The sequence below is a fragment of the Oncorhynchus gorbuscha genome, linkage group LG09 (genome assembly GCF_021184085.1).
Source record: "Oncorhynchus gorbuscha isolate QuinsamMale2020 ecotype Even-year linkage group LG09, OgorEven_v1.0, whole genome shotgun sequence".
Lineage (NCBI taxonomy): Eukaryota > Metazoa > Chordata > Actinopteri > Salmoniformes > Salmonidae > Oncorhynchus > Oncorhynchus gorbuscha.
In genome coordinates this window covers 39,188,157-39,211,464 of record NC_060181.1, presented here as the reverse complement: position 1 = coordinate 39,211,464, position 23,308 = coordinate 39,188,157, and the positions used below count along the sequence as shown (strand labels likewise).

Here is a 23,308-nt window from a genome sequence, read left to right as displayed (position 1 = left end):
TATATATATATATTTACATACATACATACATACATACATACATACATACATACATACATACATACATACATACATACATACATACATACATACATACATACATACATACATACATACATACATTTGAACACTCTCACATACATACATGCAAGCGCACGCACACACACTGTACATACACACACACTGTACATACACACACTGTACATACACACACAAACAAACACTGATACATATCACTTTATTTCCTTTTTTGTTTTTATAAAAATCATTATTATATATTATTACTTTGTATACGGTTTACTATTATCGTTAGATTCCTTTCAAAAGCATGCACTTCCTTTTGGTTGTCTCGTGATTCTCTATATTGCACTGAACTTTATCGCAGTGTCCTTTGTCTTTCTTTCTACTCTTGAACTCCATTCTTTCAACTTCACTTCCTCAGTTCAATATCACGGCAAAACAAATCCTTACGTTTCAGCAAACCCACAGATTTGAGCAGTCAATGAACTGTCTTTAAAGTCGCCTGTGGCTCTTTCATCATTGTCATTTCCAGCACTTGGTCTTTGTTTTTCTCTCAGTCTCAGAGTGGGTAAATAGCTGGAAGGGGTGTGGAATAGCTTGCTTGGTTGATTATTGATAAGTGTATCATGTTTGTCAATCTCTCTTTCTGACTGTCCTTCTCAATTGATTGCCACGGCAACAATAGGCCCCTCCGCCACCTCTTCATCCTTCTCCTCCAACGATTGGACTATGCAGGGTGTGACCACAAAGGGTATGCGCTCTCCCATTGATTCTGGGCGTGCTCGTTGTGGACTGGTGCCTCCAATCGGGGTGGCGTCTTCTCTAAGCGGCGACGGGGTCAAAGTTGGCTCCAAGGTTAACGTAATCTCATCTTCCTGTGAAAACAGTAAATGGATGGTTTACTAACTATACTGTACTTACCAAACCGTGAGGATCAGTCAACAGTCCCAACCTGTGGGTACAGAATAACCATTTATTATCATTGCACGCCATCGTGTGGCTGGAGGACTGACTTTGACGTAAAACACTTGTAGTAGGCAGGACAAACATATTTTCTCGATTTCACTAATATCATCACAATCAATAAATCATAGCACTTTTTTTTGTGGCTCATTCAGTAGTTTTTACCTAATAAAGTAAAATCATGTTGAGAAATAATGTTAAAAGTACCACTTATATGGCTAAAACATACATTGGCCAAGTGTGAAAACACCGGTTTTAGATCAATATGCTTAAATAAGTTGTGATATTTTGAAGACCAATACATACATAAGTTACTCCTTACACATTTCACACTTGTGCTCAGATTACTTCAATTAGTACCTCAAACTGCACACGCACCAATACTTACCAAGCGGTCACTCAAGACTGGAATTGATTAGCTTGTATCAATAACACGTGCAAATTAATCACTCACATTGATATTGTATTTCAATCAATGGAACTGGGACAATAACCACAGCTACATGTACTATTTGTGCTCTTCTAACAGATAAACCTCAATGAAATTGGGTACACTACATATATCTGTTGATAGATGACAACCTGTCGTAGCCCATTATCAATTTATATCTCTGTGAGAAAATTATTTCGGTAGATGGCCAACATGGAAAAAGAAACACAACACTTTTTATGTCTGGATAATTTCAACGAATCCCCACCTCACACCAGTTTCTAAATATCGACAGGGGTTGGCTTTCATTTGAATGCTAGGTTAACCCTCAAATCCATGCATTCATGTGAGGCAAGAGACGTTTATGGGAAGAGCGCCAATTTCTTTCTAGCCACCGTGGTCTGAAAATGACAGCTGCATTCTAAGTCCCACTATGGACTGGCGCATATGGCAAAAACACTGGTACTTAACCAAAGACTATAAACTTTAATACTAACATCACCAATCTGAGGTAAAAGACTGTGTATTTCCTGTAATTATTGTGTGGTGAAAATGTTAGTCTGTGTAATGTAGAAACACGTTCTGTCCACCATACAGAATTTTGCGTAACATAACGTAATTAAATGTGTCAAAGTAATTCAATATCTGAACATATTACGATAGTAAATGTATTAGACTGACAAATTCTTACAACAGTGACATATATTTCTTCCTACTTTAACTACGGAGAGAGTTTAAAAATACTCCTGAACACAATTTAACCAGGAGCTCTAGACTAGTGCGTCCATAGGGTCTGTGCAGCAGGCTGAACGTTTAACTTGGCTTCTTGTTGGGCCTGCTGTTAATAGTGGCAATATCAGTTTGGCTCAATCTGTTTAGGCAACAATGTGTGTGATAATATGGATTATAGCTAAAGCAATACAAAAACTGGCTGATTTTAAGGGTTTACTGGTAACCTACAAAGCATTACATAGGCATGCTCCTACCTATCTTTCCGATTTGGTCCTGCCGTACATACCTACATGAATGCTACAGTCACAAGACACAGGCCTCCTTATTTTCCCTAGAATTTCTAAGCAAACAGCTGGAGGCAGGGCTGTCTCCTATAGAGCTCCATTTTTATGGAATGGTCTGCCTATCCATGTGAGAGACGCAGACTCTGTCTCAACCTTTAAGTCTTCATTGAAGACTCATCTCTTTAGTAGGTCCTATGATTGAGTGTAGTCTGGCCCAGTAGTGTGAAGGTGAACGGAAAGGCACTGGAGCAACGAACCACCCTTGCTGTCTCTGCCTGGCCGGTTCCCTTCTCTCCACTGGGATTCTCTGCCTCAAACCCTATTAGTCACTGGCTTACTCGTGCTCTTCCATGCCATCCCTAGGAGGGGTGTGTCACTTGAGTGGGTTGAGTCACTGACGTGGTCTTCCTGTCTGGGTTGGCACCCCTCCTTGGGTTGTGCCGTGGGGGAGATCTTCGTGGGCTATACTCGGCCTTGTCTCAGGATGGTAAATTGGTGGTTGGAGATATCCCTCTAGTGGTGTGGGGACTGTGCTTTGGCAAGGTGGGTGGGGTTATATCCTGACTGTTTCGCCCTGTCCGGGGGTATCGTTGGCCACTCCCACCCCTCCTGTCTCAGCCTCCAGTTTTTATGCTGCAATCGTTTATGTGTTGGGGGGCTAAGGTCCGTCTGTTATATCTGGAGTATTTCTCCTGTCTTATCCGGTGTCCTGTGTGAATTTTAAGTATTCTCTCTCTAATTATCTCTTTCTCTTTCTTTCTTTCCTACTCTCTCTCGAGGGACCTGAGCCCTATGATCATGCCTCAGGACTACCTGGCCTGATGACTCCTTGCTGTCCCCAGTCCACCTGGTCGTGATGCTGCTCCAGTTTCAACTGTTCTGCCTGCAGCTATTGAACACTGACCTGTTCACCGGACGTGCTACCTGTCCCAGACCCGCTGTTTTCAACTCTCTGGAGACAGCAGGAGCAGTAGAGATACTCTGAATGATCGGCTATGAAAAGCCAACTGACATTTACTCTTGAGGTGCTGACCTGTTCCACCCTCTACAACCACTATGATTATTCTTATTTCATCCTGCTGGTCATCTAAGAACATTTTAACATCTTGGCCATGTTCTGTTATAATCTCCACCCGGCACAGCCAGAAGAGGACTAGCCACCCCTCATAGCCTGGTTCCTCTCTAGGTTTCTTCCTAGGTTCTGGCCTTGGAGTTTTTCCTAGCCACCATGCTTCTACACCTGCATTGCTTGCTGTTTGGGGTTTTAGGCTGGTTTCTGTACAGCACTTTGTGACATAAGCTGATGTAAGAAAGGCTTTATAAATACATTTGATTGATTGATTGATCGTCTGAAAATCAACACGTTTTCTTCAATCACATGGCTCACCTTAGTCTCCTCCTCTTCCTGTTGCTCTGAGATGCATTCACTCTCCTCCTCTGGCTCCTCCCCCAAGGTCTCAACCACACCCCCAACCATGTCACCCATTGGCCCGCTCATCTGTCCGACAATCTCCACCTGTGCGGATCCCCATAGGTCAGCCAGGCGAGGGTGAGTGGGCAGGCCCAGACTGTGGATGGTGCTGTTGGGCGTGGCTTGGAGGGAGTGGTTTGCACTGTGTAGTCTGTGTTCCATTGTCTGTAGATAAGGCAACACAGTTCCTTAAAATGTTCTCATGACACAAAATAATTGCATTATCAAGAGACATCCCCGTGAGTCGATAGCTCATGGCTAGTGGGAGGAAATGAGTCATCTGTTGCTCTTGGCAACAAGTATTTCTGTATGTAATTAGTAGGTCTCATGTGTTGTTATTAACACTAAAGCGTTGGTAGCATTACATTAACAGTAAGAAGGATTTAAAAAATTGGATGCATTTTCTGCTAATAACACTAGCAAACTGCTAGTATACTGCTGTCTTACAATGGTTGTCATTTAGACACTTCCATGTTTTATTGAAACACTAAGTCCACCTGGTGACAGTACTCTATGAGGCAATCCAGTCTGTCTCACCTGTTGCTGTTGGTAGAGCATTAGCTGCTGGTGCTGGTACAGCTGGATCTGCTGCAGCTGCTGGAGCTGCAGCTGGCTCTGCTGCTGCAGGGTGAGCTGTTGGGACTGCTGCTGGATGTAGCCCCCCACGCTGTCCACCTCGCCGTAGCCCTCACCGGGCGTCCCTCCGCCCCCACCCGCCATGATGTAGGCGGCCGGCGAGGCCACGCCCGATGGATCATTGCTGATTGGCTCCCAGGCGTCGGAGGAGGAGAGGCAATAGAGGCCCTGGGCGACGTAGGTGTTGGGCCACACGTCGGCCGAGGAGTGATACGTCGCCTGATCTGTTGTGTTAGGGAGGGATGAAGGGAGAAGTACATGTTTTATTAGACACAAGTAATAAACTGTAATCTCAAGAGCACAAAGCAAAGATTTTTGATGTGTCACAGAAGGCAGTGGATATAAGTAAAAGTGGCCTTCAGTTTCCATAACAGTGGTTTACATTAGTTGGGTTCAAAGGGCCTTGAAGAAACAGTATCACCAGATAACAGAAGATATTTACAGCAGCGTCACCATTTTGACAATAAATACACTGGAAACATATCTAAGGAGAAAATGAAAGCTCACTTGACGATGTGCAAACCGTGCCTTAGTTATTATAATGCCTATAATAATCTGATTTTAATTGGTCTCTGGGTTGATAATAGCAGAGAATAGGCCCTTATGGTGCTGTTAATGAGAGTCAGGCTAAGTCCTTGTGTTAACCTACAAGCTCCCCCGGGGTTTTCTGCTACAACACAACACTACCCAACCAAACACCCCAGGGCCACAGCTACCATTTTGAGTTTCTCCACAACATTTCTTCATGCACCTCTAGCCGACCTGTCAAATGGAGTGGAAATGGCATCAATCAAACCGGAGTAAACAACGTCAATCCCAGTGGCAGGAAGCCTTCTACAGTCAAATGTGGAACAGGACAATCCAATACAGAGTGGACGTGGAGCTCACAAGTCAATTATGATCTCTCTTCAGAACGACATATATATTAACTCAACGATGATGTGTTTTTGCATTTGGCACTAATATTGTTGTGGAAAAGTAAATGATTCATTTAGTATAAATAAACATGTTGCATTCATTGGCTGAATCTGGAATTCATTCATTAAAGCTGAAACTGCCACGTCCGTTTGCGATATCACAACAACAAAGGAGATTTCTTTTGACCACGATGCTGGATGCTCATTTTCTCCCTGGGGCGACCAGTGGCGCTGTTGCGTCTATCGCGAATCTCAGCTTTAAATGCTATATGCGATCAAATGTTATTTGTACATCCTTCTCAATTTCACAATATAGCACTGTGGCTGGCATTGGATGAACAGATTCAGTGAGTGCTGTTCATTGAAATGTAGTTTGTCCATTAAAAACAAAAGTTATAATAAAATGGCTGCCCTAATTCTAGTGTGTGGTGGCCATGTTTCTAGTCCTTTACCTCTGCTGGTGATGCTCTCCTGGTTGGTCTCACTGAGGTGTGCCACACTGCCTTGGTTGGAGTCAGCACAAAGGCTGTCTTCCTCCATCGATCTCCAGCCCAGCAGAGTAGCCTCCGATAAGGCAAATTGTGCCATTAATCCTGGATGAAACAAGGGGATAGACTTTGTAAACAATGTAAAAATACATGGTTCCAAATCGCATTTATTTACAGTGCATTTGGAAAGTAATTCAGATCCCTTGACTTTTTCAACATTTTGTTACATTACAGCCTTAATCCAAAATGGATTAAATATGTTTTCCCCTCAGCAATCTACACACAATAACCCACAATGACAAAGCCAGAACTGGTTTTTAGACATTTTAGAAAATGTATAAAACATAAAAACAGAAATACCTGATTCATATAAGTATTCAGACCCTTTAATCTGAGACTCGAAATTGATCTCAGGTGTGTCCTGTTTCCATTGATCATCCTCAAGATGTTTCTACAACTTGATTGGAGTCCACCTGTGGTAAATTCAATTGATTGGACATGATTTGGAAAGGCACACACCGGTTTATATAAGGTCCCACAGTTGACAGTGCATGTCAGAACAAAAACCAAGCCATGAGGTCGAAGGAATTGTCCGTAGAGCTCCGAGACAGGGTCGTTTCAAGGCACAGATCTGGGGAAGGGTACCAAAATATGTCTGCAGCATTGAAGGTCCCCAAGAACACAGTGGCCACCATCATTCTTAAATGAGCTGGCCACCCAGCTAAACTGAGAAATCAAGGGAGAAGGGTCTTGGTCAGGGAGGTGACCAACAACTTGATGGTCACTCTGACAGAGCTCTGGAGTTCCTCTGTGGAGATGTAAGAACCTTCCAGAAGGACAACCATCTCTGCAGCACTCCACTAATTAGGCCATTATGGTAGAGTGGCCAGACCGCTTGGCATTTGCCAAAAGGTACTCAAAGGACTCTGGGACCATGAGAAACAAGATTCACTGGTCTGATGAATCCGAGATTTAACTTTTTGGATGCCAAGCGTCATGTCTGGTGGAAACCTGGCACCATCCCTGCCACCCTTTTCAGGGACTGGGAGACTAGTCAGGATTGAGGGAAAGCAAAGTGCAGGGAGATCCTTGATGAAAGCCTGCTCCAGAGCACTCAGGACCTCAGACTGTGGAAAAGGTTCTCCTTCCAACAGGACAACAACCCTAAGCACACAGCCAAGACAACTCAGGAGTGGCTTTGGGACACGTCTCTGAATGTCCTTGAGTGGCCCAGCCAGAGCCCAGAACTGAAAATAGCTGTGCAGCGACGCTCCCCATCCAACCTGACAGAGCTTGAGAGAATCTGCAGAGAATTATTTTTACCAGGTAAGTTGACTGAGAACACATTCTCATTTACAGCAACAACCTGGGGAATAGTTACAGGCGAGAGGAGGGGGGATGAATGAGCCAATTGTAAACTGGGAATGATTAGGTGACCGTGATGTTTTGAGGGCCAGATTGGGAAATTAGCCAGGACACCGGGGTTAACACCCCTACTCTTACGATAGGTGCCACAAGATTTTTTGTGACCACAGAGAATCAGGACACCCGTTTAAAGTCCCATCTGAAAGATGGCACCCGACACAGGGCAATGTCCCCAATCACTGCCTTGGGGTATTGGGATATATTTTTTTAGGCCAGATGAAAGAGTGCCTCCTACTGGCCCTCCAACACCACTTGCAGCAGTATCTGGTCTCTCATCTAGGGACTGACGAGGACCAACCCTGCTTAGCTTCAGAAACAAGCCAGCAGTGGGATGCAGAGTGGTATGCTACTGGCTAATAATGGCTAATAATGGGAAAAACTTCCCAAATATAGGCGTGCCAAGCTTGAGGCGTCATACCCAAGATTCATACCCAAGACTCAAGACTGTAATCGCTGCCAAAGGTGCTTCAACAAAGTACTGGTAAAGGGTCTGAATACTTATGTAAATGTTATATTTCAGTTTTTTATTTGTCATAAATATTTTTGCTTTGTCATTATGAGGTGTGTGTAGATTGATGAGGACATTTTTTTTGTCTAATCCATTTTAGAATAAGGCTGTAATGTAACAAAATGTGGAAAAAGTCAAGATCGCTGAATACTTTCCGAATGCACTGTACATATTGATTTGTTTAATTTTCACTGGTTCTTATGTTCGCTCTTACCTGCGGTGAAGCGGGCTTCCTTTTCTCCTTCACTGAGTTCACTGTACATTTCACTCTCCCTCCTCCGATCCTTTTCGCGTTGCGAGGTTGGGATTTTGGCGACCACAGTCCCTTCAGTCCCAGTGGATGGTGTGTTCCAGCTCTGCCATTCGATCATGTGAGCCACCTTGCCCGAGGCCATGGCAGTGGGCTTTGTCACTTTATCCTTCATGGAACGGGACACGCCTAAATAAAGAATAGAGGGGGGGATATTGCTTCACAACACATTCAATTTCTGAATATGGCACCTCCCACGACGGCTTTGGGCTCAGGAAGTGAAATGGGCTCGGAAGCGTGGAAAATGCTTAATGGGTTATGCGTTCTTTCTGGAAGGCATAGAATTCAGTACAAAATGGCTTCTTCCTCTTTCATGGATGTCTCTCAGCAATTATGGGTGGTTGGAGATTGAAGTTGATGTAGATGGGGCTTGCTGCATTATTAAAAGCTGTCTGTTTATTCCTCATGGCTTGTTGACTTGATCGATCTCTCAGTCACCTGTCGTGAGCAATCAGGGTGAACTAGATAACTCTATGACCCATATTAATATTCAGTCTTTTGAAATTCATCAAGAAGACGAGATTCATTAGACTTGAAGCATTTGTTTGTAATTCAAATGTGGGAAAAAGTTACCTTCGCTGTAAACATCATTCTGAAAAAGCACCACTGCAAATCCTTAATTAAAGTGCAAATATCTGACGATAACGAGGGATGTACTATTCCTTCGGTGTGAGTGTTTGGGGGGGAACAATACAAATCGAATTAAATCAACTGAGTGTGAACTGAATACTTTGGGCTAAAGCAGATATGAAGCTTTGTTGATTTGACAAATGTTGTTCTCATAAAAATGCTAATTTCCTTCATAAAATATTATCCATTGTCGATTTATATTCAGTGTTATGCAAAGTTATTTTGGGAGTAAGGAAAGTAGTGCTTTTGAGGTCTTTATCATTCCAAGGTCGATATAGTCTGACTGTTAAATACACACGATATCAAATCAAATGTACTTCAACCGCAACAGACACGACCACAACACTAACAATACACTAAAAGCACAGAGCCATAAAACTGCCTTGCCAACACAATAAAAACACACCACCACCACAAACACCACGCTACATTTCCCAACACACCTGTGGAGATTTTTATTTCGATAAAAAAATAATAATAATAATCTGATTGGATTCCATCAATTGCCCATAAACGCTAAATTGACGTGTGCATTAGATATCAATGGGGAGGAAGGGAGTGAAACAGGAAGGGCACCCATGTTGGCTCCATCTCCCCCTCCTGTCTGGAGCCAACATGGCGTTGGTTTACCGTCTACCAGGACAGACACACACCTGACACACCTGTCAGTGAGGACTTAGCCAGAGCACCGATCCCGTAGGCGCTGGAGTTCCTCTTCAGACGAGGCAGGATGGAAGTGGTGTCCTCCATCGAGAGCTGTAGAAAGGGATGAGACGAGGAAAGAAAGAAAGAATTGTGGAGGAGAAAGGGGAGAGGAATGGCCGATCGTTGAGATGGGGGGGGGCAAAACAATATTATTGGCTGAGGATTAGATATGCAATACAATTTAATTGAGAAAATAGGGGGAAATTCTACTTAACAATCAAAAACAACTACCATCATATTAAGCAAAATTGACATTACATTATCCAACACATCCCAAATCATATCGGCACTTTGGTCAAACCAGCAATAGTCAGCACAGTGGTGTAGTAGTTCAATGTGCAGACACTGGACTGTACCTGTAGGGCCTGTGATTCATATGCTTGATAAATAAAGGAGCATCACGCTAGCAGCTAGCGTTATTAGCTATACCGTAGATTACGGTAAGGTTGTTACAGCTTCGTATCCCCCAGCCGGGGAGATACTATGTAACACAGGCAGCACAGTAGATTAGCAGCAACGCTCTACAGACAGAGTGAGCCGAACCACGTGGCGGGACGGAGGAGGAAGAGGGTGAGATTAGCAAAGGATTTACATGGATTCCCTCGCAGGAAAACTCGGCACGCCCATGCTGAGAGAGAGAGAGAGAGGGAGGTGGAGGAAGAAAGCCGGGAGAGAGATACAGTAGGTATGTGTGTAGAGGAGGCGGGAAAGGGAACCCAACAGAGAGGAGAATTAAAAAAGAAGATCAGCTACAATGACAATGACAGAAACAACAAAAAAGACAAATAAGGTGTGCAAAGGATTCGCAGGACGAAACCAGTGGTAGTAAAGTACTAAAGATTTGGGTGGAGGGAGGGAGGAAGAGAAAGAATGTGAGTGATGGAATATCAAAAGAGGAAGAGAGATTTGGATGAAGCAGGCGGTGGGGGGGGGTTTAAACATTGATACATTTTGGATACATTAGATATGAGAATTCACTGTCTGTGAAGGAATAGATTCTCTCATATCAGCTTGACCATCTGCTTTGGAAATCGGAAAACAAAACAAAAAATGGTTGTATTGGAAATGAAGTCAGTGTTGGTGTTTGTCGTGCTTCCCTCCCAATAATAGGATAGAACTAATTATTCATAATTGAATGATATCTTATATTATCACAACACATACTGCACTTAGAAATATGACGAAACTGTGCCCCTTGTGAGGAAAACCCATACGTAAAATGGTGCCCCGTGTGATGTCATTCTCCTACTATACTCCAAGTCGATATTCACGTCATAAGTAATTCCCCTCAACCACACCCACAAATTAGGAACAACAAACATTATTTTCCATTGACCCCATTGTAAAAAAAAAAGCCAACTTCATCATACATTTGTAGTTATACAGAAATAACAAAAACATGCCAAAAGCTAGTGTGTTGTTCAGTGTAAATGTAACCAGGTCAAACATCCCGACATGCAGTCCAGAATGCTCCCGCGTAGGGAAATAGAGCCCTGCTAGAACAGCCCTGTGGCTGCAGGCTATACGGTATGGGAGAGTGGGAAATAGAGAACAGCCCTGTGGCTGCAGGCTATACGGTATGGGAGAGTAGAGGGAAATAGAGCTATACTAGAGCCTGTGAGAACAGCCCTGTGGCTGCAGGCTATACGGTATGGGAGAGTGGGAAATAGAGCCTGCGAGAACAGCCCTGTGGCTGCAGGCTATACGGTATGGGAGAGTGGGAAATAGAGCCTGCGAGAACAGTCCTGTGGCTGCAGGCTATACGGTATGGGAGAGTGGGAAATAGAGCCTGTGAGAACAGCCCTGTGGCTGCAGGCTATACGGTATGGGAGAGTGGGAAATAGAGCCTGTGAGAACAGCCCTGTGGCTGCAGGCTATACGGTATGGGAGAGTGGGAAATTGTGGGGACCCAGAGTCCAAGTATGCTATGTGTGTGGAAAACATTTCCTCCCAGGTAAGACGTTTAACTTGTTTAGTATAGTCTGTATGTTTGTGCTGTTGCTCTTGGTTAGTTTCATGTTCTGGTCGGTAGCTAGCTGGAACTCACGCGGCTGCTAGCGCCACCATAAAAAGAGGCATGAGGGAAGCCCTTACAATATGATGTTTTTCTAAGTAGTGAGAACTCTCAGGAGCAGGCAATGTCGAAAAGTACTTTTCTTAAATGTAGATTTGTAATTGGCTAAAACAAGAATACTGCAAGAAAATTGCGTTTGAAAAAGGTCAAGTGTTTTCTGTGAGCCAATAGGATCAACAAGGTAAAAATGTATTGTTTTCCCCCAAGGCGGCCCGGGTCGCGACATTCTATCTAATACCGACTGAGAGTATACACTTGTCATAGAATTGTGGAATCTGACTCATCATCAGGCCTATCATACTCCAATGTTATGATAACAAGGAAAGGCTTGAGGTCAAATCTAACCTAGTTTCCAGGGCCAACAGCAACTTCTGCAGGCAGTTAAGTGGCCCTATTGGAGTATGCCCATTGGCCATTGTATTTTGTCATAAAGAATTAGGCTGGCCTTAGAGAGGTGTTGGAAGTTGGTTGGATATAATGAGTATTGCTCAGTCCAACCTAGTTGAACAGACTAGATTTGAGATTCACAGATACATTTTAGATTCCATTCCCACATACTCAGGGGCCTGGTGTAAATTATTGCTAGGAATATGTATTATGGAGACTGGTCTTGAGAAAGGCCTGAAAATGTCCAAATTAAACATTCTCGACTGTATTGCCATTTCTTGTTGTTTCTATAGGAGTATGTATTGCAACTGCAAGTTAATCTTTTTTTCACCTTGTAATACCTTCTTATAAAACACCTCATGAGTTGTCAGAGTGATTTAGCAATCCCTGTGAAGTCCAAGCTAGCCGCCCAGAGGATTTCTGCTTTAGTTGGGTTGGTGATAAACGAATGCCACAAAATGCTGAATTATTCACTGACAAAAGTGACCGGGGTCCGTGCTTACTCTTTATTTATGAGGGCTTGCGGTGTGGGGTGTCACTAGAAAGGATTTATCATGGTTCAAATGTGCATTAACAGAAAGGGAGAGCAAGGAGCAGCAGGGCATCAGCGTCCTTGGAACGTCTTCCTAGCAACAGGCCCAGTGATTTCTGGGAACAGGTTTCCCCCGGTGAAGCACTTGTGTGTCAATCGGCCAATCAGACATCAGTGGCCATGTTGTTGCCATCAAACTCTGGCCAGTCCAGAGGAGCGCATACAGTCTTTCTAACCTTGTGTGTTACGAGGCTGCTGGCTGCATCCACCTTCAGCTCAGCTGCCACTGCTGTGTTGACATCATACTGTGGCATCTTGGAATTACAAACTCATTCATCCAAATGTGGACTGAGTTCATCCACCATATCCAGAAATATATGGGGTAACATTTGATTTATTTATCACAACGTCTAAATTGAACTGTGTTTTGTTACTTGTCGGATGGGGGAAGGGGGGGGGGGGGTCCCGTAAAATATCAAATACCATATTAAGTGTAGATGAATATGCTTTCTTTGTATTTAAAACACCTGAGGTGGTCTTGTTGGTTGTCATTGCGGAGTGGGTTTTTTCTGTTTAAATAGACCCCACATTCAGCCTTGTAGCCTCTTTCCAGAGACAAAGACAGCAACAGTGGTAAAGGAGTGAGATGGATCGTATGCTATGTCCCTGGAGTGGGAGATTATATATAGCACCGTAATGGTTTTGGCTCTCGAGACCAGCTCCGGTGACCTCTGTGAGAAATTCAATACAAACCATCTCTGAGCAACATTATGTCATGGCACTCTCGGTATAGGAAGCAGCGTGAACGAGTCAAGCTCAGTTTCACTACTAGATATGAGAAACCATGAAATGACCCTTTTCCTCGATGGCCATCTTGGCTCAAGGATCCATTTGACATAAATATGAAATACACTCGAGAGTAGAGCCGGAGTGGTATAAAATCCAGACAAATGATATTTCACTTCAGGGGGGATAAAATGTACTGTATATATCGAAATGTCCTTCATACCTGCTCCCCATCTTTCCGTACAGGAACAGCGTCCGCTGCTAGAAAAAAAAAAGATAGAGAAAGCAGATAGAAGAAGATGAAGCCAGCCTTATGCAACCTTTACTGAGTAGAGCTGACAGCACTCTCCAACATTTATGCTAACATTCACACAAAGCACTAAAATGTGATTATTATTTTCACCGACTGTTAGCACATTAGGAAAAACTAGTATGTGTCATAATGGGCCAAGATCTTTAGATTCCTATACTTGATTATGTTTAAAAAGGCCTCGAATTACAGTTCAGTATGTTCTATTTCAACTGCGTGATCATTAGGATGCATTTGACAGTAGGCCTAGTAAATCATGCATTCAAAATACATATTAAATGCTAATCTGTTATGTTTTCATTATTATTCAACTGTTAGTAAGGCATATTGTATTATTATACCCAAAATACAGAAAATATGGTAAAGTAATATTATATTGTCACATACTGTAAATGGACACTGCATTGCGTGCCCTCTTCTCCACACAGATATAAGCTGAAAAAAGTCATTCATTGAATTCAAAATCTTTAAAACACTTGTCTGTATTGTTTTATATCCTAACATCTCACTAGAACACGTATACAGTTAAAAGGGGAGTCGAACAAAGTTCTTACTTGAAACACATCTTCATGACTATCTAAGGGCCCCCATCTAAATCTGAACATATTTAACACTTGAACGTGTCCTTTAAACAGGCAAAACATAGATATAGATAGAAATAGAAGATAGATCCAACATAAAAGAAAGTCAAATTGAGTTCTAAAATCTGATTTGAAACACTTTAACTACAGCTGAGTTGACACACAGGGGAAGCTGGAGGCCATTTTCCTCCATCAGACACTCACACACCAGAGACCTCTAAAGCTGATGGAGCTCCAAGATAACCGAGGAGAAAGAGGGCGAGTAAGAGGTAGTAGCACTCAATGAAAAAAAAAGAGAAAGGAGGGCAGGGAGGGTGTGGAAATGTGGACAAGACAACCAAGGGTTTACCAAGATGGGGCAGAGAAAACAGGATAAAACTACGAGGAGGAGGAGGAGGAGGAGGAGGAGGGGGAGCGTTCCAGTAGGCCAATATTTTAATGGTATCAATTGGTGTCCATGGTGTGTTATCAAGCCTGCATCCTAACCAATGGAATGTGAAGGTGGTGAATATGTTTTGTTGTTGGTGTTAAAACAATCGTCACAATATTTCAGTGAATTGTGTCCACAGTTGATCACCACCTCGTGTGTGTGAGGTCCACCCATCTGTAAAACATGCACAAGAAGAGCAGGCCCAAACACACTCATCTTTTCCCACACTTGTCACCCTGGCCTGTCAAGAGGTTTTCAATCTTCATAGGCATCACTGTCATCTAACAGCTTGTAAATAAACTAGACAGGCAGACCTCTTGCTCTCATAGAGAACTAAAGCCTCCTCCACTTTGCTGTAGAATTTGCCTCGTGGTAGAGAATTTTCTTCTTTCACTCATTCATTGATGATTCAAAACATCTGAGTCAGATAATGAACCGTTTGAGAGGAGAGGTAAGGTCTCAACCGTCACAGCAGTCTTATGATACAACTGTACAATTACGAAGGAAAGCTTTGTTCCGAGCAATTGTGTGAGCTGGGGAAGGGTAGGACTAGGTTCACACAGTGGCCGAAATAGCAGGGGCTCGCCACTCACGCTGAACTGAGCGAATTCCTTACGGGTGCATTAGCCTGCTGTGACCAACCGAGCGGAAGCCAGAAGCCGCGCGGGTCATCAAAGCAAACGGCAGGGGGGAGGGAGACTCGTCGGCCACTTGCCGCAATCGCTCCTGACAGATCTCGTGGTTCGGAATGTTGGGCACCACCATCATCTGTCTTTTGCGATCACTTGGGGCCGAGTAGGGCGTCTTGGCTGTCACACGGTGGGTGACGTGCGCCCTGACGCTGATTCCGGGTGAAGGCCAAAGTCTGACTCATTTCAGCTCCAGTACCAGTGCCGAATGGAGTTCTAGCAGGACATAGTACTGATTTTTTTTTTATTCTGAGCACATATGCAGCGACTATCATGGTAAGGAATGGCCACGGTAAGAGCAGGGCTTGAAACCAAAGTGACAACCTGGGGAAATGGCACCTCGACATTTCAGCATGGATTTCCGTAGCCTATATGAGGGGACTTTATTTGTGATAAAAAAAACTGTTGGAGCTACCACATACTGTCAACCTAATATACAAAAGCATTGGACCAGAAATACATACCCACTGGGCACAGACATCAATTCAATGCCTATTCCACATTGGTTCAATGCAATTTCATTGAAATAAAATGGGAAAAACGTTTATTCAACCAGTGTGTTCCCAGTGGGTAACTACTGTGTAAAAATTTTTTTTTTAAATAAATTTAAAAAAAGAGTTGGATAGCTGTTCCAAACTACTATTGGCAGACAAATCACCAAAACATCATGCTACTAATTCAAATGATATGTCTCAGAGTTTAAGTTAACACTTAGCCATCCTAACACAACCCATGCTTCTTCTTTTCTCCATTCCTCCTTTACTCTCACCCTTCCAAATTCCTTCCTTCCTCCCATCCTCCTCCCTCTCCCTGAGCCTCTCTCTCTCTCTCTCTCCCCTCTTCTCCCATGACCACTAGCAGTCTTCCACTCTAACGGTCGGTAGCAGCTCAACCATGACCACCCGTCAAGTAAACTCCATCGACTAGTCACCTTGGCCCCACATCCGTCACCTTGCGAGTTGTCCGTCAACTCGCGTCATCAGCCGTACGGTGTATGTGACGCAGTGAGCATGCTCCACTCAATACCGAGCATCCGTCAGTCAGTCTGTCAGCACTTTTAATGAAATCAATATTGGGGGGGGGGGATTCCTGTGTAATGCAATATCTCAAAGACACTCAATAGAACGGAATAACAAACAAGATGAGCGGTGCAAAACAGGACACAACAAGCTGCAGCAGGTCTCTGGCCAGGTCAAGCCTTCAACAGATTGTTTAGCAGTGCGTTTTCACATGGGAAATTGAGGAAGGCCTAGAGTGCCTTGCAAAAGTATTCATCCCCCTTGGCGTTTTTTTTCCTTCTATTTTGTTGCATTACGACCTGTAATTTCAATGGATTTTTATTTTGGATTTCATGTAATGGACGTGCACAAAATAGTCCAAATTGGCGAAGTGAAATGAAAAAAAGAAGAAGAAGAAAACAAAAATGGAAAAAGTGGTGCGTGCATACCTATTCACCCCCTTCGCTATGAAGCCCCTAAATAAGATCTGGTGCAACCAATTACCTTCAGAAGTCACATAATTAGTTCAATAAAGTCCACCTGTGTGCAATCTCAATGTCACATGATCTCAGTGTACAGTCGTGGCCAAAAGTTTGAGAATGGCACAAATATAAATTTTCACAAATGAATTGCTATTAATTGCAAAGTCCCTCTTTGCCATGCAAATTAACTGAATAAAAAAAAATTCCACTGCATTTCAGCCCTGCCACAAAAGGACCAGCTGACATCATGTCATTGATTCTCTCATTAACACAGGTGTGAGTGTTGACGAGGACAAGGCTGGAGATCACTCGGTCATGCTGATTGAGTTTGAAATAACAGACTGGAAGGTTCAAAAGGAGGGTGGTGCTTGGAATCATTGTCTTCCTCTGTCAACCATGGTTATCTGCATGGAAACACATGGCCGTCATCATTGCTTTGCACAAAAATTGATTCACAGGCAAGGATATTGCTGCCAGTAAGATTGCACCTAAATCAACCATTTATCGGATCATGAAGAACTTCAAGGAGAGGGGTTCAATTGTTGTGAAGAAGGCTTCAGGGCGCCCAAGAAAGTCCAGCAAGCACCAGGATCATCTCTTAAAGTTGATTCAGCTGCAGGATCAGGGCCCCACCACGACAGAGCTTGCTCAGGAATAGCAGCAGGCAGGTGTGAGTGCATCTGCACGCACAGTGAGGTAAATACTTTTGGAGGATGGCCTGGTGTCAAGAAGGGCAGCAAAGAAGCTACTTATCTCCAGGAAAAAAAGCTTGTCCGGAGAAGACCAGGTGAGCGCTACCATCAGTCCTGTGTCATGCCAACAGTAAAGCATCCTGAGACCATTCATGTGTGGGGTTGCTTCTCAGCCAAGGGAGTGGGCTCACTCACAATTTTGCCTAAGAACACAGCCATGAATAAAGAATGGTACAAACACATCCTCGGAGGGCAACTTCTCCCAAACATCCAGGAACAGTTTGGTGACGAGAAATTCCTTTTCCAGCATGATGGAGCACCTTGCCATAAGGCAAAAGTGATAACTAAGTGGCTCGGGGAACAAAACATCGATATTTTGGGTCCATGGCCAAGAATCTCCCGAGACCTTAATCCCATTGAGAACTTGTGGTCAGTCCTCAAGAAGCGGGTGGACAAAAAAAACCCACAAATTCTGACAAACTCCAAGCATTGATTATGCAAGGATGGGTTGCCATCAGTCAGGATGTGTCCCAGAAGTTAATTGACAGCATGCCAGGGTGGATTGCAGAGGTCTTGAAAAAGAAGGGTCAACACTGCATCAACTTCATGTAATTGTCAATAAAAGCCTTTGACACTTATTAAAAGCTTGTAATTATACTCCAGTATTCCATAACAAAAATATCTAAAGACACTGAAGCAGCAAACAGAAATTAATATTTGTGTCATTCTGAAAACTTTTGGCCACGACTGTATATACATACACCTGTTCTGAAAGGACCCAGAGTCTGCAACACCACGAAACGGGGAGTACCACCATGCATGCGGGACCATGAAGACCAATGAGCTTTACAAACAGGTCAGGGACAGAGTTGTGGACGATGAAGACCAATGAGCTCTCCAAACAGGTCAGGGACAGAATTGTGGACGATGAAGACCAATGAGCTCTCCAAACAGGTCAGGGACAGAGTTGTGGACCATGAAGACCAATGAGCTCTCCAAACAGGTCAGGGACAGAGTTGTGGACCATGAAGACCAATGAGCTCTCCAAACAGGTCAGGGACAGAGTTGTGGACCATGAAGACCAATGAGCTCTCCAAACAGGTCAGGGACAGAGTTGTGGACGATGAAGACCAATGAGCTCTCCAAACAGGTCAGGGACAGAGTTGTGGACGATGAAGACCAATGAGCTCTCCAAACAGGTCAGGGACAGAGTTGTGGACGATGAAGACCAATGAGCTCTCCAAACAGGTCAGGGACAGAGTTGTGGACGATGAAGACCAATGAGCTTTCCAAACAGGTCAAGGACAGAGTTGTGGAGAAGTACAGATCAGGATTGGGTTATAAAAAAAAAAATCAGAAACTTTGAACATCCCACGGAGCACCATTAAATCCATTATTAAAAACATTTGAAAGAATATGGCACCACAACAAACCTGCCAAGAGAGGGCCGCCCACCAGAACTCACAAACCAGGCAAGGAGGGCATTGATCAGAGAGGCGAATAGTTATGCACGCTCAAGTTCTGTTTTTTAGTCTTATTTCTTGTTTGTTTCACAATAAAAAAATATTTAGCATCTTCAAAGTGGTAGGCATGTTGTGTAAATCAAATGATAAGGCAACAAAATAGGAAAAATGCCAAGGGGGGGGTGAATACTTTCACAAGCCACTGTACTTTGCTAAATGTCTCACCACCCATGAAAGACAAGAAATTAAGTCAATGACAGATATGTGATTGATTGATGAAGGCCTATAACATCTGCAAAATACTCTTGAGTATATAAACATTAAGAGCACCTGTTTGTCGAGCTGGTATAAAGGATCGGGAGACAGGTGCAGAGGTGCAGTAATGCACCTAATAGGGGTTTTTATTTACCCAAATTACAGCGTTCCATGTAAAGGCACGGGGACGAAAACCAAATAAACATGTCTACAACACACAGGGTTGAGACCCAAACAAAAGAGCGAAGAGTACCTTGAATAAATAACACAAGCGCACAATAATTAACACATGGGACGAAAACCGTAATCATCTGCGCAATCCACAAGGGCACGAAAACCCAAAACGCACAGTGCAGGTACTCACACGCACCAACAGACATTGTAACAATAATCGACAAGACCATGGAAACCAATGGGACGAAAACCGTAATCATCTGCGCAATCCACAAGGGCACGAAAACCCAAAACGCACAGCGCAGGTACTCACACGCACCAACAGACATTGTAACAATAATCGACAAGACCATGGAAACCAATGGGACGAAAACCGTAATCATCTGCGCAATCCACAAGGGCACGAAAACCCAAAACGCACAGCGCAGGTACTCACACGCACCAACAGACATTGTAACAATAATCGACAAGACCATGGAAACCAAATACTAATCAGTGGGAACGAGGGACAGGTGTGCATTATGAACGTTCCGGAGGGATCCGTGACACTGTTCTTTCCATGACATAGACTGACCAGGTGAAAACTATAATTCCTTATTGATGTCACTTGCTAAATCCACTTCATTTATTGTAGATGAAAGGGAGGAGACAAGTTAATGAAGGTTTTTTAAGCCTTGAAACATTTGAGACATGGATTGTGTATGCGTGCCATTCAGAGGGTGAATGGGCAAGACTAAATATTTAAGTGCCTTTGAACGGCGTATGGTAGTAGGTACCAGGCGCACCGGTTTGAGCGTGTCAAGAACTGCAATGCTGCTGGGTTTCACGTGCTCAACAGCTTCCCGTGTGTATCAAGAATGGTCCACCACTCAAAGGACATCCAGCCAATTCAACACAACTGTGGGAAGCATTGGAGTCAACATTGGCCAGCATCTCTGTGGAACGCTTTCGACACCTTGTAGAGTCCATACCCGGTGAATTGAGTCTGATCTGAGGGCAGAATTGGATGCAACTCAATATCAGGACGGTGTTCCTAATGTTTCGTACACTCAGTGTATGTGTACGACGCCAATCAAATTTGACGTGCCCATTTGAAATCGAATAACCTCTTGCCATAATCCGCCTCATAAACCCTGTGGCGAACCACTACAGTAAGCACGCTAAACTGCTGAGATTGACATTGCTATGCTAATCTTCCTTGATATATAACCACAGAACAAACAAAGACAATACTGAGTGAGCACGGTTATTAAAGAGCCCTGTTGTCTCCCAGAGTCTAGGAATAAACACAGCTGCCAACCATTCATCGTGAACGACATCCGCTAAGAACATAATGGAATACACTGTAAGAACTAGGTTCGGCAGGCTACGCAATTCACCGGAATAACAGTAGGACACAGTAGAATCAGATCATGCTCTCTTGTTGACATGGCACGGTTCCTCTGAACGTTTCCCAGAGGATCTCAACACGGTGTGGGGGGGTGCGCTGTTGACCCATATTTACTGTAAGTATCTCCCCTCCATTCCGCATCCACCGACGTCACTCCATACCCGATGCTATATATAGCAAGTTATGCTTATTATAACAATAGCGCTCGGGGCAATGGGCTGTTGTTGTTTATCACAAGACATCACCCTCAGTTCATATGTGATATCAAACGGCCCATGGCACGTGATAAGACACACTCACATGGGCATGTCTATTTAGTAGACGAAGCAAACCGTTTGTTTGTTTGTTTGTTTGGCAGTAAGTATTGGTAGGAGTAACATAGTGGTATTTTATACAAGTTACAGCATCTTTCTAAAAACCCCATGTGTTAAATACTACGGACGCAAACCATGACGGAGAGAGAGATGAGGACAGAAATGAGAAACCCAGTCAGAGGGAAAACTCCCTTACAGCAAACAGGGAAAACCCTAGTGTCGTTTTCCTGCTACAAAGTCCACATCCACTGACACCTTCCCTAGTTTGTTTTCACACGCACATTTCACACACTCCTTTGTCTCTAAAACGCCAGGCTGGCTTTCATTTCCACGCTCAATACACAAGCTACACATCCCCCACAGACTCAATGACAATCAAAGGTCATCTCTGACGGCGAGCCTCCATTTGTTTTCATAAAAGAACTGGCAAGTGTTTAAAAGAGGGCAACCCCCCCCCCTCTCTCTCTTATGTATCCCCCCAAACAACGACACACCACTCTTTAATTCATCTGTTATACTATCTACAGTACAACACACTCGCGATAATATCTTATCCAATCGGAGAGAGATCGAGCTCAGTGAAATCAACTGCTGCCTATGTCACAGCCGGACGGACGGTAAGGACTTCCACAGACCATGTAATTCCATTCCGTCAACAGTATGCTCCATGAAACTAGTTTTAGCACTAAAACTCTCCATACACCTCAATGTAGCTACACTGGCTGTATTAACACCTGGCACCATTAACTTTCCTCAATGAACCTACATGTGCAGCGCACCCGGGCTCACACCTGGGTTTGACCGGTCATGACTCATCCAATGCAGGTCATAGTCCAGCCAAGTGAGTGTGTGTGTGTGTTTGTGTGTATCAATTTGATACAGTACCTTTTAACCTGAAATGCGCTGCCGCACGCATGCTTCAATTTATTACCCGCTGGCATGACGCACTGAGACAGAGGAGAGGAGCATTTACGATGTTCTCAGACACAGGGAATGGTTACCTTAGCTCTATGTCAAGGCAAGAGGGCAGCTAAACAAGAGGGAGTGCGCGCACACACACACACACACACACACACACACACACACACACACACACACACACACACACACACACACACACACACACACACACACACACACAAACACACAGTCAAACTAACAGTCCTTCTTCATAATGAAATTCAGAGGTCTGCTCTCTTTCTCTCTGCTTCACTCTTTCCTTTTTCTTTCTCTCCATCACTATTTATACATGCAACAGTACACCATGCAGACACTGCTAGCAGGATTTCTCATCATTCTTTTCTCTCTCTCCCTCCCTCCCTCTCTCCTTCTCGCTCGCTTTCTCTCTCCTCTCTCTCGCTCTCTCCTTTCACCTGTCCCCCCTGAGATCATTGTAAACAGCCTCTAACGTCATCGTTCAGTCTCTCTGTCTCCTCAGAACCTTCTGCTCTCTCTCTCTCTCTCTCTCTCTCTCTCTCTCTCTCTCTCTCTCTCTCTCTCTCTCTCTCTCTCTCTCACACACACATACACACACACACCAATCGCCATCCGCACATGGTCGTACAGCCCATCAAGCATATAAAGCTGAAATGTCAACCCGAGTCGCCCCTTATTCCAGTCCACTACAAATTGTCTCACGTCCTGCCTTCACTTCCACTGTCATGCTGGTGCCTTTCCATCTCTCCCTAGTCCACACACACATTCAGCATTCACCATGATCAAACAAAAAAACTCTCCTGTATGTCTAGCCTCGGTCGGACGCTGCTGAGCCAGGTTAACCCAAAACGTCTCCATAGAAACGTACATACAGTTTCAGAGGAGAAATTGAGAGCCCTCCTTACCTCCCCCACTCCCACCCTCTTCCATTTCTCTCGTCACTGGGGGAAAAGCAGAAGGGGGAAAAGATGGGGGTCTGCTTACTGATGGTCCGGGAGCCGATGCAGCCCATGGTGTCTCTCTCTCACAGAGGCCTTGGAAGCAGCAAGCGAGGAAGCGCCACCCTTTCACCAGGCATTCTCTCCACTCCTCTTCTCTCCTCCCGTCTCGCTCCGTATGTGTGTGTGCGTTTATGCACGTCTCTCACTCGCTCTCTCTCTCTCCTCCTCTTGCTCTGCTTTTCTCTCGCGCGCTCCCTCTCTCTCTCATTACCTCCGTCAAGCACACTGGCACACACACGGGGACACACAAAGTCCAGCTTTGCGATGCTGGAGCATCCCAGTTAGTCAGTCAGC

The 23,308-nt window shown here is 44.1% G+C and overlaps 1 protein-coding gene across 5 annotated transcripts; it reads right to left on the bottom strand.

Annotated features, from left to right (window-relative positions):
• Positions 1-224: 224 nt before the first annotated feature.
• Positions 225-23,308, bottom strand: LOC124043590 (protein FAM131B-like). Of its 5 annotated transcripts, none has more exons than XM_046362331.1 (9): positions 22,998-23,308; positions 13,997-14,044; positions 13,523-13,560; positions 9,478-9,571; positions 8,090-8,314; positions 5,907-6,047; positions 4,439-4,761; positions 3,818-4,066; positions 225-896 (listed from the first exon to the last, which is right to left on the bottom strand). In XM_046362331.1, exons 1-9 carry the CDS (start codon positions 23,023-23,025, stop codon positions 681-683), a joined length of 1,362 nt encoding a protein of 453 aa, XP_046218287.1. In that variant the 5' UTR covers positions 23,026-23,308; the 3' UTR covers positions 225-680. The 5 variants fall into 5 exon arrangements, with proteins under 5 accessions (XP_046218287.1, XP_046218286.1, XP_046218285.1 ...); XM_046362330.1 differs by having other exon boundaries at positions 9,469-9,571; positions 13,523-13,557; positions 22,998-23,307; XM_046362329.1 differs by having other exon boundaries at positions 9,469-9,571; positions 22,998-23,306.

Coding starts and splice junctions, on each gene's coding strand:
- LOC124043590 (XM_046362329.1), bottom strand. CDS start 23,025: ATGGGCTGCATCGGCTCCCGGACCATCA. Junction 8,315..9,468: donor CTCACTGACAGGTGTGTCAG/GTGTGTGTCTGT, acceptor TTCTTTATTTAG/GCGTGTCCCGTTCCATGAAG. Junction 6,048..8,089: donor GGAAGCCCGCTTCACCGCAG/GTAAGAGCGAAC, acceptor TGTTTCATCCAG/GATTAATGGCACAATTTGCC.